The sequence below is a fragment of the Gorilla gorilla genome, chromosome 4 (genome assembly GCF_029281585.2).
Source record: "Gorilla gorilla gorilla isolate KB3781 chromosome 4, NHGRI_mGorGor1-v2.1_pri, whole genome shotgun sequence".
NCBI lineage: Eukaryota > Metazoa > Chordata > Mammalia > Primates > Hominidae > Gorilla > Gorilla gorilla.
The window spans coordinates 11,158,161-11,171,273 of record NC_073228.2 but is presented as its reverse complement, the minus strand read 5'-3'; the positions used below and the strand labels follow the sequence as shown (position 1 = coordinate 11,171,273).

The 13,113-nt window shown below is 49.9% G+C and overlaps 1 protein-coding gene across 6 annotated transcripts in view; it reads left to right on the top strand.

Moving 5' to 3' along the window:
- RPTOR (regulatory associated protein of MTOR complex 1) overlaps positions 1–13,113 on the top strand; it is a 422,339-nt gene that overhangs the window by 245,867 nt on the left and 163,359 nt on the right. For all 6 annotated transcript variants that reach the window (XM_055389503.2, XM_063705761.1, XM_055389504.2 and 3 more), the window contains one exon: positions 295–354. In XM_055389503.2, the coding sequence (XP_055245478.1) occupies positions 295–354 (60 nt within the window). The remainder of the gene's footprint in view (positions 1–294; positions 355–13,113) is intronic.

Here is a 13,113-nt window from a genome sequence, read left to right as displayed (position 1 = left end):
ATTAAGCATCTCGGCGCTCCTCTCCAGGGACCGGGCTTCATGTGGCTGCAAACGGCTTCTCTCCTTTCTCCTGACAACTCACTGTGGCAGCTCTGTAGTCTCACGCCTTGACAGAATGGCAATGAGATTTTCTTTACAAATCTAAAAGCTGCCGAATTAAGGAAATCTAAGTGTACTTGTTCACCGTGGTAGTCCCTGTCCCCACCTTTAACTCTTTCCTTTTTCTGCAGGCCTGTTGAATTTCCTGGGTGACTGTTCCATTCGTGCCGTTCACATTCTTTTCTTTCTCTGCAGGTTTTGCATGCAGAAATGTGTCAGTCTGGTGCCTGGCGTCACACTGGATTTGATAGAAAAGTAAGTAGGATTTTTAAGCTCTTGTGGCTCTCTGGATCTGATGAGTTTCTTTTCCTTTTTGAAGGCTCTTGCTTCTCAGAAGTACTTTCTATCAGCATGGCATGTTCCCTTTCATGTGGCTGTGTTCTTTTGTTCTCTGATTAAGGCTGTGTTTGTGATTGTCACACTGGGGCTTAGTGCAGGAGATAACCAAACATGGGCCATATGAAAAGAAAAATAATAAAAAGCTGAATTCCTTTGAACATTTAAAAAGTCTCCAGACTTTAAGCCAAAGCAAGAACATACCACTTCGCATACAAATCATTTCTGCTGCCACTGAAATGATAGCTAGATCATAGCTAGTTCTTACCTTATTTTCTGAAACTGTCCCTTTAATATTCTGTAACTTTCCATCCCCTCCCCACCTGTCTCCATCCAGTTTCCGTTTTACTATCTCAGGGCAAACTGATTTCAGAACCTGAGCGATGAAGTGACGGGATTTAGTCAGGCCTCCTATGAAGAGTCAATGGCACTTGCCTCCCATAATCCTTCCAGTCCCATTGGCCGACCCGTCTGTCCCTCGTGTGATCTTTTTGGATCTGAAGTGGTGTCTCAGGACCCGGAGCGTGGCCTGCACTGCCTTGTTCTGTTTGTTTGTGCATCGGATTCATCGTGACTCATCCTGAGTCATCCGGGCAGTATGGAAGAACTTTGGAGTTATTTTAAACCCTTTGGCTCAGAACCCCATTTCTTCTAGAATTAACATGCAAGATAATTGTTTTCTACATCTTAATATACAAAGTTATATCTTAATATTAGGGCCTGAATTTACTAAATTAGGCAGGAAAAGCAACCCCACTTCCAAGTTTCTCTTGTAAAAACGTGCTTGCCTTGTGTATCAGGGGGAAAATGCAAGAATATTATGTGTAAACCTTCGTGAGGGCACGGTGAGCTCCGTCGTGGTTCACTCCCACCGTGGAAGGTGGCTGTGTGGCCAGTAGGAAGGCTGGGGAAGCAACACTGGTCCTGATGTGGAGTGGTCTACCAGATGTGCTAAGTGAGCAGTCCTCAGCATGGGTCCCTAACAGAGCTCAGTGCCCAGAGGCTTTCCAAACAGTGCCAGCTGTGACTTAGAAGACTGTTTCCAAAGGCTAAACAGATAGTGGAGGCTCTGAGAAGCATCACATGGAAAATAACTTTAAAAAAAAAAAAAATGGGACTAGATGATCTGTGCTCCCCTCCCCTTCTGGTTGGTTTGGTTCCCTGACGAGATTGCAGTTTTGGGAAGCTGTTCTTGAGATCTGTTCACTGGTATTGCTGTGCGCTTTCTTTGGGGCTTTTATTTCCCCCTCTGTTTTCTGAGTTTTAGAGCTCTCTATTACCTGTAACGTATATATTGCCCCCGCCACCCCTGCGCCCTCCCCACACACACACCGGATGCGTATCCCAAATCTAAAAATCCAAAATCAGAAATGCATCAAACTTTAAAAAAAATTTTTAATGAATTAAAAAAAAATAGGGCATCTTGCTGTATTGGCCAGGCTGGTCTTGAACTCCTGGCCTCAAGCGATCCTCCCACCTCCGCTTCTCAAAGCGCTGGAATTCCAGGCGTGAGTGATTCTGGCCGTGCCAGGCCAAAATCGGAAACTTTTTGAGCACTGACGTGCTACTCAGAAACAATGCTCTTTGGAGCATTTTGGACTTCATGTTTTCGGATTAGTGATAAATCCAAAAAACTTAACTGGTAAGTATAATGCAGATACTCCAAAATCTGAAAAAATTCGAAATCTGAAACGCTTCTGGTTCCAAGCATTTCAGATAAAGGGACACTTAACCCGTGTATATATATTATATATCTAATTTCTTAAATAAACCATATCCATTAATATTTCAGCAGTTATATTTTATCCTTGCTGGGTTGGCTTATTCAGGCAGCTCTTGGGTGAAAACTATCCTGGTGTTTTCTGTTTGTCGTGCCTCCCTGTGGCTATTTCCATGGTTTCCTCTGGAGGTGGGAGGGCCGCAGTATCCTTTCTCCTCCGCCTGGTAGCAGGAGCCCAAGCCTTGCCCACACCTCCATCTCCGTGTGGGACAGTGTCTCGTCTCCATCCTGGATGGCTGCTGTGTGTTGTCCCATCCCCCCCGGTCACCTGTGTCTGTGGCTACTCCGGACAGAGCCCTGCCAGCGCGTGTTGAGCCACATGAGCTCAGACAGCGCCATAAGCTCCACATCTCCAGAGCAAAAAGGCTGTTAAAAATCACCTAGTGATGACAACAAAAATTTGTTTTAGGTTATTGAGTCAAACTACCTTATTTTACTGAAAGAGAACCTGGTATTTAGTTCACTTCAGCTCGTGGGTGGCCTTTTCTGCCTGGTTCGGGCAGGGCTGGCCTAGAGCTCAGGTCTCAGGACAGCCCCACTGTGGTCTGCCCAACACACGGAGGTTTTCCCTTGAACAAGATTTTGGTGTCAGAACAACCAGCTGCCTCCCTGTTTCTTTCCAAAACTTAAAATGTGCACAGCAACATGACATCCTAAGCATGATTCACAAAAGAAAAAAAATTGGTAAATTGGACTTCATCCAAATGTAAAATGTTTACTCTCTGAAAGACACTGCTGATATGAAAAGACAAGCTGTAGACTCGGAGAAAATATTTGCAAGTCACATATCTGACAAAGAACACTTGTATCCAGAATGTATAAAGATATCTCAAAACTCAAAAATAAAGGGGAAAAGAAAATTAGAAAATAGACAAAAGACATGAAGAGACACTTCACCAAAGAGGATTTAGGGATGGCAAATATGCTTATGAAAAGATCCTGGAAATCATTAGCCATTAGGTAATGCAAATTAAAACACAGTGAGACAGCACTGTGTCCCTATTAGAACGGATGACATTTAAAAGACTGACCAAACCCAGTGTTGAGAACTCACATCACAGCTGCTGGGAATGCAGAATGGTGCGGCCACTCTGGAAGAACTGTCAGTTTCTCATAAATGTCCATAAACCTGCCAACATGTCCCCGCATTCCCACTCCTGGATATATACCCTGGAAGAGTGAAGTCTTAGGATCACACAAAAACCTGTGCGTGAATGTTTACGGTAGCTCTGTTCATTACCCCAAGGTGGAAGCAACCAAAATGTCCCTCCCAGGGCAAATGAATTCAGACTGTGGTGCATCCGTATGATGGAATTCTGCTCAACAGGAAAAAGGGACAGGCTTTCTATATACACCGCCATTCGGGCGGTTCCCAGAAGTATCACACTAAGTGTCAGAAGCCCATCTCCAAGGGTGGCGCATGGTCCGATTCCCTTTCTGTGACCTTCTGGGAAAGACAGAACATGGGGCCAGAGAACAGATCAGCTGTTGCCAGGGATTAGAGGGGTGGAGAGTGTGGCTGTGAGGGGCTAGCGGGAGGGGCCTGGGGGTCATGTCTTGATGCTGGTGTGGTTCCACAGATCCACCCACACGTTCCAATCCATAGCATGTGTACCTGCAGAAGTCATTTTGCTATTTGACAACTGAAGTAAAAGTAATACATAATGTAGGGGAGGAAAAAAACACCACGAGAGTAAGCAGGCCGGAGAGTGCTGAGCAGATGCAGCACACGGCTGGCCACCGCTGCGGACAACAGGCCATGGGCCTGGGGAGCGAGGGGTGCAGGGAAACAGAGACCTGGATTTGGGAAAGGAAGTGCATTCTACAGCAGCATGCTCTGTTGTTTCTGGGAAGATACCTTCACTCTTATTATTAAAACGGGATTGAGTGAGGATTGAAAAAGAGAAGCAAACACCCTTCCCCATCTACCGTGGGATGTTAGTCATTTTCATCAGACGCCCTTTCCCTAAATCACGACGTTAGTGTTTGCAGCCACTTGTGTTCTTCCCAGAACCAGTGCATCCCCTCCCTCCCCAGCAGCAAAGGCCCTTCTCAGCCAGTGCGATCAGACAGCTGGAGGTTAGGGCAGTGTTCTCGTCTTTCTTCCATCTCCCCTTCTCCTGTGCCAAGTGATGCTATGAAGGTGGCTAAATGCTAAAGGTTTATTTTATTTTTTAATTTAAAAGAGACAATTAACTGTTAATAGTAGGCAGTTTTCAAAACACACCCTGATTAGGGATTCGGGGTACGAGGAGGAGAGTGTGGTGGGAAGAATATGGACGTTGGAGTCCGAGCAGCTCCATCTGGCCCTCCTGACCCCTTCTGAGCCACACTCACTGGGCACCTCCTTGCCTCTGGGTCTGTCTCTGTCCTGCAGAATGGACACCACTCGGGTCTCATCGGGCAGCAGCAGTGCCGAGGGCATCACACATCCTGACACGGCCTCGGCTCTCAGCCCGTGTCCGCCTCCTGCCAGACACTTCTGCCTTCTCAGCACTTCCCAGAGCTGCAGCTTGGATGGTGGCTGCTGTCACTCCACATTCCTGTAGTTCTGTAAGCGTCTCCCACGCCTCTCCATCTGCCATCAGCTGAGGCACCTACGACTCCCAGGCATCGTTGCCCTGGCCCCACCACAGTTAGAGAGAGATGGCAAGGCGCCAGAGAGGCCGTGCTCTCGAGGCCCATTGCTGAGACGAATGGCTTAGCAGGCTGTTTTAGTCCATTCTCACACTGCTGTCAAGACTCTGCCTGAGACTGGGTGTATTAGGGTTCTCTAGAGGGACAGAACTCATAGGATAGCTATAAATATTAAGGGGAGTTTATTGATTAATATTAACTCACACGGTCACAAGATCCCACAATAGGTCATCTGCAAGCTGCGGAGCAAGGAAGCCAGTCTGACTCCCAAAGCTGAAGAACTTGGAGACACTCAGTATTAACCATCACACTGGGTAATTTATAAATAAAGGAGGTTTAACTGAGTCACAGTTCTGCATGGCTAGGGAGGCCTCAGGAAACTTACAGTCATGGCAGAAAGGGAAGGGTAAGCAAGGCATGTCTTACATGGCAGGAGAGCGAGAGCACACCAGGGAAGGGGAAGTGCCACACTTTTAAGCCATCGGATCTTGTGAGAACTCACTATCACGACAACAGCCACTCCCATAATCCAGTCACCTCCCACCAGGTCCCCGCCTCGACACATGGGGATGATAGTTCAAGATGAGATTTGGGTAGAGACACAGAGCCAAACCATATCACAGTCACTGTAGCCACCTCAGTCTTTATTGAGAATAACTTCTTAAAGTGTGTGGATTTGGGTCTGAGCCACTGTTCTCTGAATGCAGTTCAGCAGAAGCACCTGTTTTAGTGTCTTTCACTTGCAATCCACGTCAGCACCCACAGGGTGAACTCCCGTGGTGCCTCCCCCTCACAGTGTGACAGAGGTTAAATTGCGGGTGGCTGAATTATATTTACATTTTTTATGCCAGGACAAATTCCAAACTTTAGAATTATACAGCAATGGAGAAATCCAGATCTTTGCTCCAAAAGGTGCCCAGCCACAGCTGCCATTAGCTCTATTTCCAAGTGGACGACAGTTTTTAACTTGCATAGACACAGTGACTTCTCCGCTTAAAAACGCTATTTTTATGTTTTTTTAATTTTTGGATTTTGTTCCCCAATTATGTTTAAAGTCTCATAAGAAAAGTTTTTTGTTTGTTTGGTTGTGTGTTTTTTGTTGTTGTTGTTTTTCCAGACAGGGTTTCGCTCTGCCGCCCATGCTGGAATGCAGTGGTGCCATCTCAGCTCACTGTAGCCTCAACCTCCTGAGCTCAAGTGATCCTCCCACCTCAGCCACCCAAGTAGCTGGGACTGCAGGTGCATGCCATCTTGCCTGGCTAATTTTTATTTTGGGTTGTTTGGTTTTTTTGTAGAGGCAGGGTTTCTCTGTGTTACCCAGGCTGGTCTTAAACTCCTGACCTCAGATGATCTGCCTGCCTCGGCCTCCCAAAGTGCTGGGATTATGGGCATGAGCCGCTGTGCCCAGCCATGTCTTTTGCATATTGTATTATCTACAAAGGACATGAGTTACTTTTTAAATAAGTGATCTTTTTAATCAAGTGATCTTCCTGCCTTGGCTTCCCAAAGTGCTTGGATTATAGGCGTGAGCCACCATGCCCAGCCAAAAAAAAGTTTTTAATAAGTAGATTGGATTTTGCAGTTACAAAGTGAGGCAGAAAATTCAGCACATCTATGTTTAATAGTGTCTTCCATGCTGCTGTGGTTTTTATAGTCAGAGGACACTCCTATAAAAAATGCCTCATTATTTTTATACTTTATCATTTTCTGAAGATTTATTCTTGAAATATGTTGATCTTGGTTACAGTGACCTCTACGGCTCAGACCCTCTTGGCCAGCCTTTCTACTACCTCAGGGCCCCTTTTTCCCACGGGGGTCCCACCAGCATATGTTAACTCCCGTAACGCTAGCCCACGTGTCAGGGGAGACAGATCCACTCAGAAAGCAGCCGTGCGGTACAGTTGAGAGACAAGCAGATCATCATCAAGCTCTACTGATGAATGCGACCCCTGTGTTCCAGGCAGCCAAGACTGAGTTCCCCCTTATTTCCCTTCACTAAACATGTCAGCCATGTTTGTGATGTTCTTGTGTGTCCCTTGCCCTGAGTTGACGCTGGGACCAGGGTGCTTGAGGATGAGCTCCCAGCAATTCCAGGCTGTGCCTGTCACCAATGTGCCCCGGGCAAGGGAGTCACCTCTCTGACATGGAAGCCCAGAGGTCATCTTCTGGAAGCAGACCCTGTAACCAACTTCCCTCCTTACAGGGCTGGAAGCGTAGCAGTGTCCACCATCTGTGGAATGTCCTCTGGAGCCGCCTTGCCCATGCCACACAGAAGGACACCACGGTTAGGGCACCCATGCGTCACAGCATGTGGCCAGCAGGGCCACGCCACCTCCCAGGGAGACATCTGACATGCACAAAACCTTTTGAGTTTTTGTATGTTTTTTTCAACACTTTCCTAAAATGCAGTGATCAAAAGTTAGTTGCCTGCTCCTGCTTGGGAGACCAGTCCCTCAGGGGGTTTGGGAATTGTTCCTCCCAGACTCCGGGGCTGACATTTGGAGGGTCACCGCCTGACCCCTGCTCCAGAGTCAGCAGGACGGCGCTCCTCCAATGCCACTCCTCCCATCGCATGTGGGAGCAGGAGGGGTGTGGTCTTGGAAGTGGCACCCTGTGATGCGCATTCACCTGAGTGGCCTTCCTGGCCACAGGGCTGAGCCAAGGGGGGGCCAAGGCACTGCCTCCCTCCAGGCAGCACGTGTGTCTAAAAAATTTATTTATAAGTACCCAGGGAATATTTAAAAATATATAAATTTTTGAATAGTTGAGAGATTTTAATAAAAACGTTTGTGCATTATTGGCAGAGCTGTCAGTGGGTGCTGGGTGAGAGCCACACGGTTGTCTGGGTGACACCCCTGTGTCCCTGCACACCATGACTGTCCTCCTGTCCACCTGAGATGGAGCTCTGGGTTCCCTGAGTCACACCTACATTAAAACGTACACAGTCATCCATCACTTTCACATCTGTGCCGGCATGACCTCCCTGGGGAAGCATTTGCATTGCTGCCCTTTTTGCCAAGACCCTCCCGAGCGTGATATGACCTTTGAACCTAGAGCCAGAGAACCTGCTTGGGCGTCCCTGCCTTCGTTAGATGAACTGATCTTGGATCCAGGTTAATGGTGAGATAACTTGTTTTTAATTATAGTTTTAAGACCAGGCAGAAACAGGCTCTCGTGCTTAGTCTGATTTCATTTATGTTTTAGCAGTTCATTATTGTAAACAGAATCCTAAGGACTGTAGACCGGGGGGCATGGAAACCCCACCACAACACAGCACCTAGAACACACGTGTGTGACATCTCGAGTGACGCACATTCGGAACAGATTGTGTGGATGTGCAGATGTCAGGGAGTCTGCAGTACCTGCGCATACACTAGCTGGGGCTGGACTTGATCTGCTTTTAGCTTTTGCCAGCTTTGTAGGGAGTCTGAAGACCTAGTTTAGCAGTTTCATTCTTTTGTCTCAACTCACCACATAGAAATTTCTTGCCCTTGAGAATACCTCTGTTGCCACTAAGTGTGAGGACGACGTTGGTTCCTGGGTCCCACCTGACTAGCCTGACGAGTCACGTGACGCAAGGAGAATAACCGGCCTGTGTTCTCGGGCTTTTTGTTTCCGTCAAGCTTCATGACCTGCAGGAAGTAAAACCAGGTCTGCCTCACGCTCTGCACACCCCCTCCCTCCCCGGTGGCCGCCCTGCACACCCCTTCCCTCCCTGGCGACCCTCGATGGGAGCGTGTGAAGGATGGTCCTGAGTGCAGGCTGCAGGTGCCAGGTGGTGATCGGCACACACGTGTCAGATGGGCAGTTGTGTTTGTCACGCACGGACCTGCATGGTAGGCATCTGCCCCATGCCCGTGTGTCCTTGCCTGCTGCCATCTGAGAGGATGTACCCTCATCCTACAACAGCTGGCCCTTGGTGTGCCAGGTCTGCCAGGCCAGAGCTCTCTAGGGGTCGGTGTTGGGTAAGTGCACGGCAGGTGACCCCCTGGCCGAGAGCCTCAGGACCCCGCTGTCTGGGGTTTGGGGGCTAAGTGTGGCACAGCACCACTTTCATGCCCTCTGGAAGGCCTGGCTTTTGCGACCTGGCCTCCTCACCCGCTCAGTGGCAGTTTCATGGCACAGCGTCCCTGCTGCCCCCAGACGGTCAGAAATCCAACCCGAATCATATCATTATCCTCGTCTTTGTCAGCACTGGAGACGTGGGGAGGTTTCGTTCCTCAGAACTGCTGCACAATATGTCTTCCAAAATAAATGCGGTTTATTTCAAACAGCGGCACTCAAAATCAAGGCTCCTCAGGAAATCCAGTATTAACCCCTTCCGAGCTTTCGCCATCCTTGTCAGATGGGCAAAACACGTTGTTTGGCATCTCAGCACAAGACTGGAGAGAAGATCGGGCAGTTTGTGCATAATTATTTAGCAGTCTTTAAAACTAGGAGAGGAATCTGTTTTCTAATTAAGCTGCTGTGTCTGGAAGTAAATTATAGTGAACCTTCCTCGAGCGACCCCCCCAGCTTCTAATTATCTACGCTAACCTAGCAGCCTGATGAATAAGCTGTTGCTGCTGCAGTACATATTTATATTCTGAATCCTTTGAGAGATCGGCAATAAGATCCGTGCCGGGAAATTAAGGGACATTTTTCAGCCCTGAAACAAAGTAATGCAACGCTTAAATAGTGCTAGAAATATTAGGGTTTTCAGAAAGCTCCGGGGAACCTGAGAGATGTGAACCTGTTCCACGAGGCTGCTAGTTAGTATTCTGATCACTGGAGGCTCAAAGCGTACCCAGAACTTACTCATGATTAACATTGGTTGTGTACACAGCATATTTTAAACCGCTAACAATCCAGTGTCGTGAATAAGTGAGTCTCCGTGTGCTGCTGCTTCCGAGGCTCTGGTAGCACGGCTGCCCCGTGTGGCCCAGGGACAGCAGGTGCGGGGCTGCAGCCCCGCAGCCCTGGAACTTGGGTTTGACTCTGGCTCTGAAACCTTCAGCATTGTGTTAGCTTATCTCTGGTTCCCATCTGTGGGACTTCTGTCTCATCTGAGCCTGGGGATGCAGTGCAGAAAATATAAGGAGACCTGGGAGCTGCTGCTTGAGAGCATGTGGCTATCCATGCTTCCTGGGGAATGATAGTGACCATAGGAAGCATTTACTGAGCCCCCATGGTGCCAGGCACCGTGCTGAGGCCTTTACAAACATTACCTCTTAGTCCTCCCTGGAGCCCTTCAAGGGTGGGTGCTGTTGTTATCTACCTTTTAAAAGATGGGGAAACTGAGGCACCTAGCAAGCACAGGGCCTGCCGAGCACCACACCATTAGGACAAGCTGGGACAGGGATTTGCTGGCAGCCTCCCCGGAGCCTGCATCTCCTTCCCCTCGGCATGGGCTGTGTGAACAGAGCACGGGCTCCTCAACAGGAGCCCAGACCTCTAGAAGGTCTGCACAGGGTTTGGGGGGGCAGCACTTGTGTCAGAGGCACAGCGGCTGTGATTAGAATTCACTTCATCGAGGGAAGTCATACACATGGATTATGTTTGAAAGGAAAACTATCAAAAGATCCCAGTCTTGATTCAAAAAGTACCTTTCTTTCCAACATAAATATACAATATTGGCTGGTAAAGGTGAAAATCAGTAATTCATTAACGTCTGCCAGTCACTGCTGAGATGAGTAACGAGGCACTAGATGCTGATTTAAAAACGAAGAGGTAGAAGCAAAACCCAAGAGATCGCCAAGCGAGGGGGAGGTGAGTGATTGGCGGAAACGGGGGACCGCCGCCACCTAGCAGAAGATCACCCCTGCCTGCCCGAGCACAGCCTCCTCAGCGTTCCCATGCGCGCCATGCCAGGGCTCAAGGCGCACGGGGGTCCTTATGCCCGGGCGCCTCTCATTAAGGTCCCCCCACGGGCAGAGGGAAGACGGGCACCGGGTCCCCTTCGCGTTCGATGTGCACCCCAGCAAGGCCTCCTTAGCTCATCCGGATTGGTAGGGGTGGAAAAGGCTGGTTCTGAGATGAAATTGCAGGCGTGCAGCCAAAGGGGAATGTGAGAGGTTCAGAGGCCACCCCAGGGAACCTGCACACAGCACGGAGATCTTCCATTTCCTTCACAGTGGTACCCAAACCCTGGTCTTTGTCATCAAAACAAAGGCCTGCGCCGCAGAGCATGGAGCTGTAACATCTGTGGCATTCGCTCCACCTCCTCACGGCTCGGCACCTCCCAGCATCCTAAAGAAAATGTGGGCTGGGCGCGGTGGCTCACACCTGTAATCCCAACACTTTGGGAGTCTGAGGTGGGCGGATCATGAGGTCAAGAGATCGAGACTATCCTGGCCAACATGGTGAAACCGTCTCTACTAAAAATACAAAAATTAGCTGGGCATGGTGGCGTGTACCTGTAGTCCCAGCTACTTGGGAGGCTGAGGCAGAAGAATCGCTTGAACCCAGGAAGCAGAGGTTGCAGTGAGTGAGCCGAGATCATGCTACTGCACTCCAGCCTGGCGACAGAGTGAGACTCCATCTCAAAAAAAAAAAAAAAAAGAAAAGGAAAAGAAAATGCATGTGTCTGGATATCTCTAAAGGAAGCCCTCGCTCTGCGGAGATGCAGGAGCACAGCTTGATTGGAGGGCAGCTTCGGTTCCTTGAAGGCAGGCTCCCAGGTGCAGAGCGAGGAAGAGGCCACAGTGAGGCTGAGCATGTGCCTGGCCAGTGCCCCTTGGCCGTCCTTTCTGGTGTTGGCCTTTGCTTTTGTGTAGGAGTCATCTCAGACGGCTCAGTACCTATGGAGGCACACGTCACTGCGGCCGCATAACCGGGATGAGGCTCAGCCCCCGTTGATGCCTCTTTTCTAGACGCGTCATAGTTCAGCAGGTGCACCTCCCTCTGTCCAGTCTGCCGTTTCTCCTTAACCTTCCCTGAGAGTCTGTTGCTCCAGCTCCATTGCCCACACGGCCCTTCGGTTCCTCACAACCCCTGGTTCTGGTGGGGTGCCTGGAGTGCCTCTTCTGGCAGGGGTGCCTCCTTGGATCTGTTTATCCTGCAGGACTCAGTGCCCTGCCGTCGTTCCTATGTGCGTGGCTGCAGACTTGCAATCGGTGATAAAGCAGTGTGGCGTGAGGCGCCGGCATAACCGGGGACCCCAGGTGTGTGGTAGCTTTTCCGGTGCTCATCACAGCCACCTGGCGAGCAGCCTCTGAGGCCATCTCCATCTAAACTTCTGGAAACCGAGGCAAGGGAGGTGGAGAAACTTGCTCAGGGTCACAGAGAGTCACACGAGGGTCCCCTGTCGGTGGCGGAGCCTGTGTCTGCCCCCAGCCGCCGCTGCTGGCTTCTCAGTTTGCTGCTCCGTGCTGCACGGTCCCCTCTGTCAGAGCCTGGTCGCTGTGCCCTGTGGCCCTTCAGAGAAAGGCCTCCCCGTTCTGATGTGCGTGTGTTGTCTTCTGACCTCGAAGCCAGTATGTTGTGCATGAGCGGCCAGCTCGTCAGCGGGGCCTCGGGTTCCAGGCTCGAGCGCACTTTTCAGACCCCGCCTGTGTTTCTCAGCACGTTTGTTCATTCACCGTTCATTCAGCAGACATCTGCTGCGGACTGGCTGTGTGCTAGGGCCTGTCTGAGGCTCTGGAGCCAAGTCCTTGCTCGTTAACTTACATCCTGATCAGGGGAAGAAACACACATAAGAGGAGTGTGAATGTACCCGGAGAGCCATGTGATCACACGCAAGAGCGCCTGGATGCTTCTTTGATTGGGCAGCCTGATGAGGCCCATGAAGAGGCAACACTGGAACTGAGACCACCTGGCCAGACGGGAGCAGCCATGCCGGGACCAGGGGCAGCGTTCCAGACGGGGAGCCCCACAGCCTCTGAGCCAGGCACGAGCTTGGGCTGTGTGGCAAGGGCCTTCTTTGAAAGAGGCATATGTAGCTTCAGTATTTAGAATTAACACCGCTAACCTGTCAGCTCTTAATGGACTCAGACCACTGCATCAGATGGGGAAACTGAGGCACTTAGGAGCTTGATGGCTACCTACATAGGACATTTTGCTCCAGGAATCAGTGGCGTGACCCACAGTGGCCGCGGAAGGGGCAGTGGCACAAGCCTGACTAGTGGCTCCGTTTGCAGAGGGGGTGGGGGCAACTGACGGCCAGCAGGAGGGCCGTGGTGTTCTCACCTGAGAAGGCGGGCGAGCACTCCTTTTGCTAGAAGAGGCTAAGAGATCTCTATGATTATTTCCACGGACGATGACCCAAACAGATTTAGTGTGGC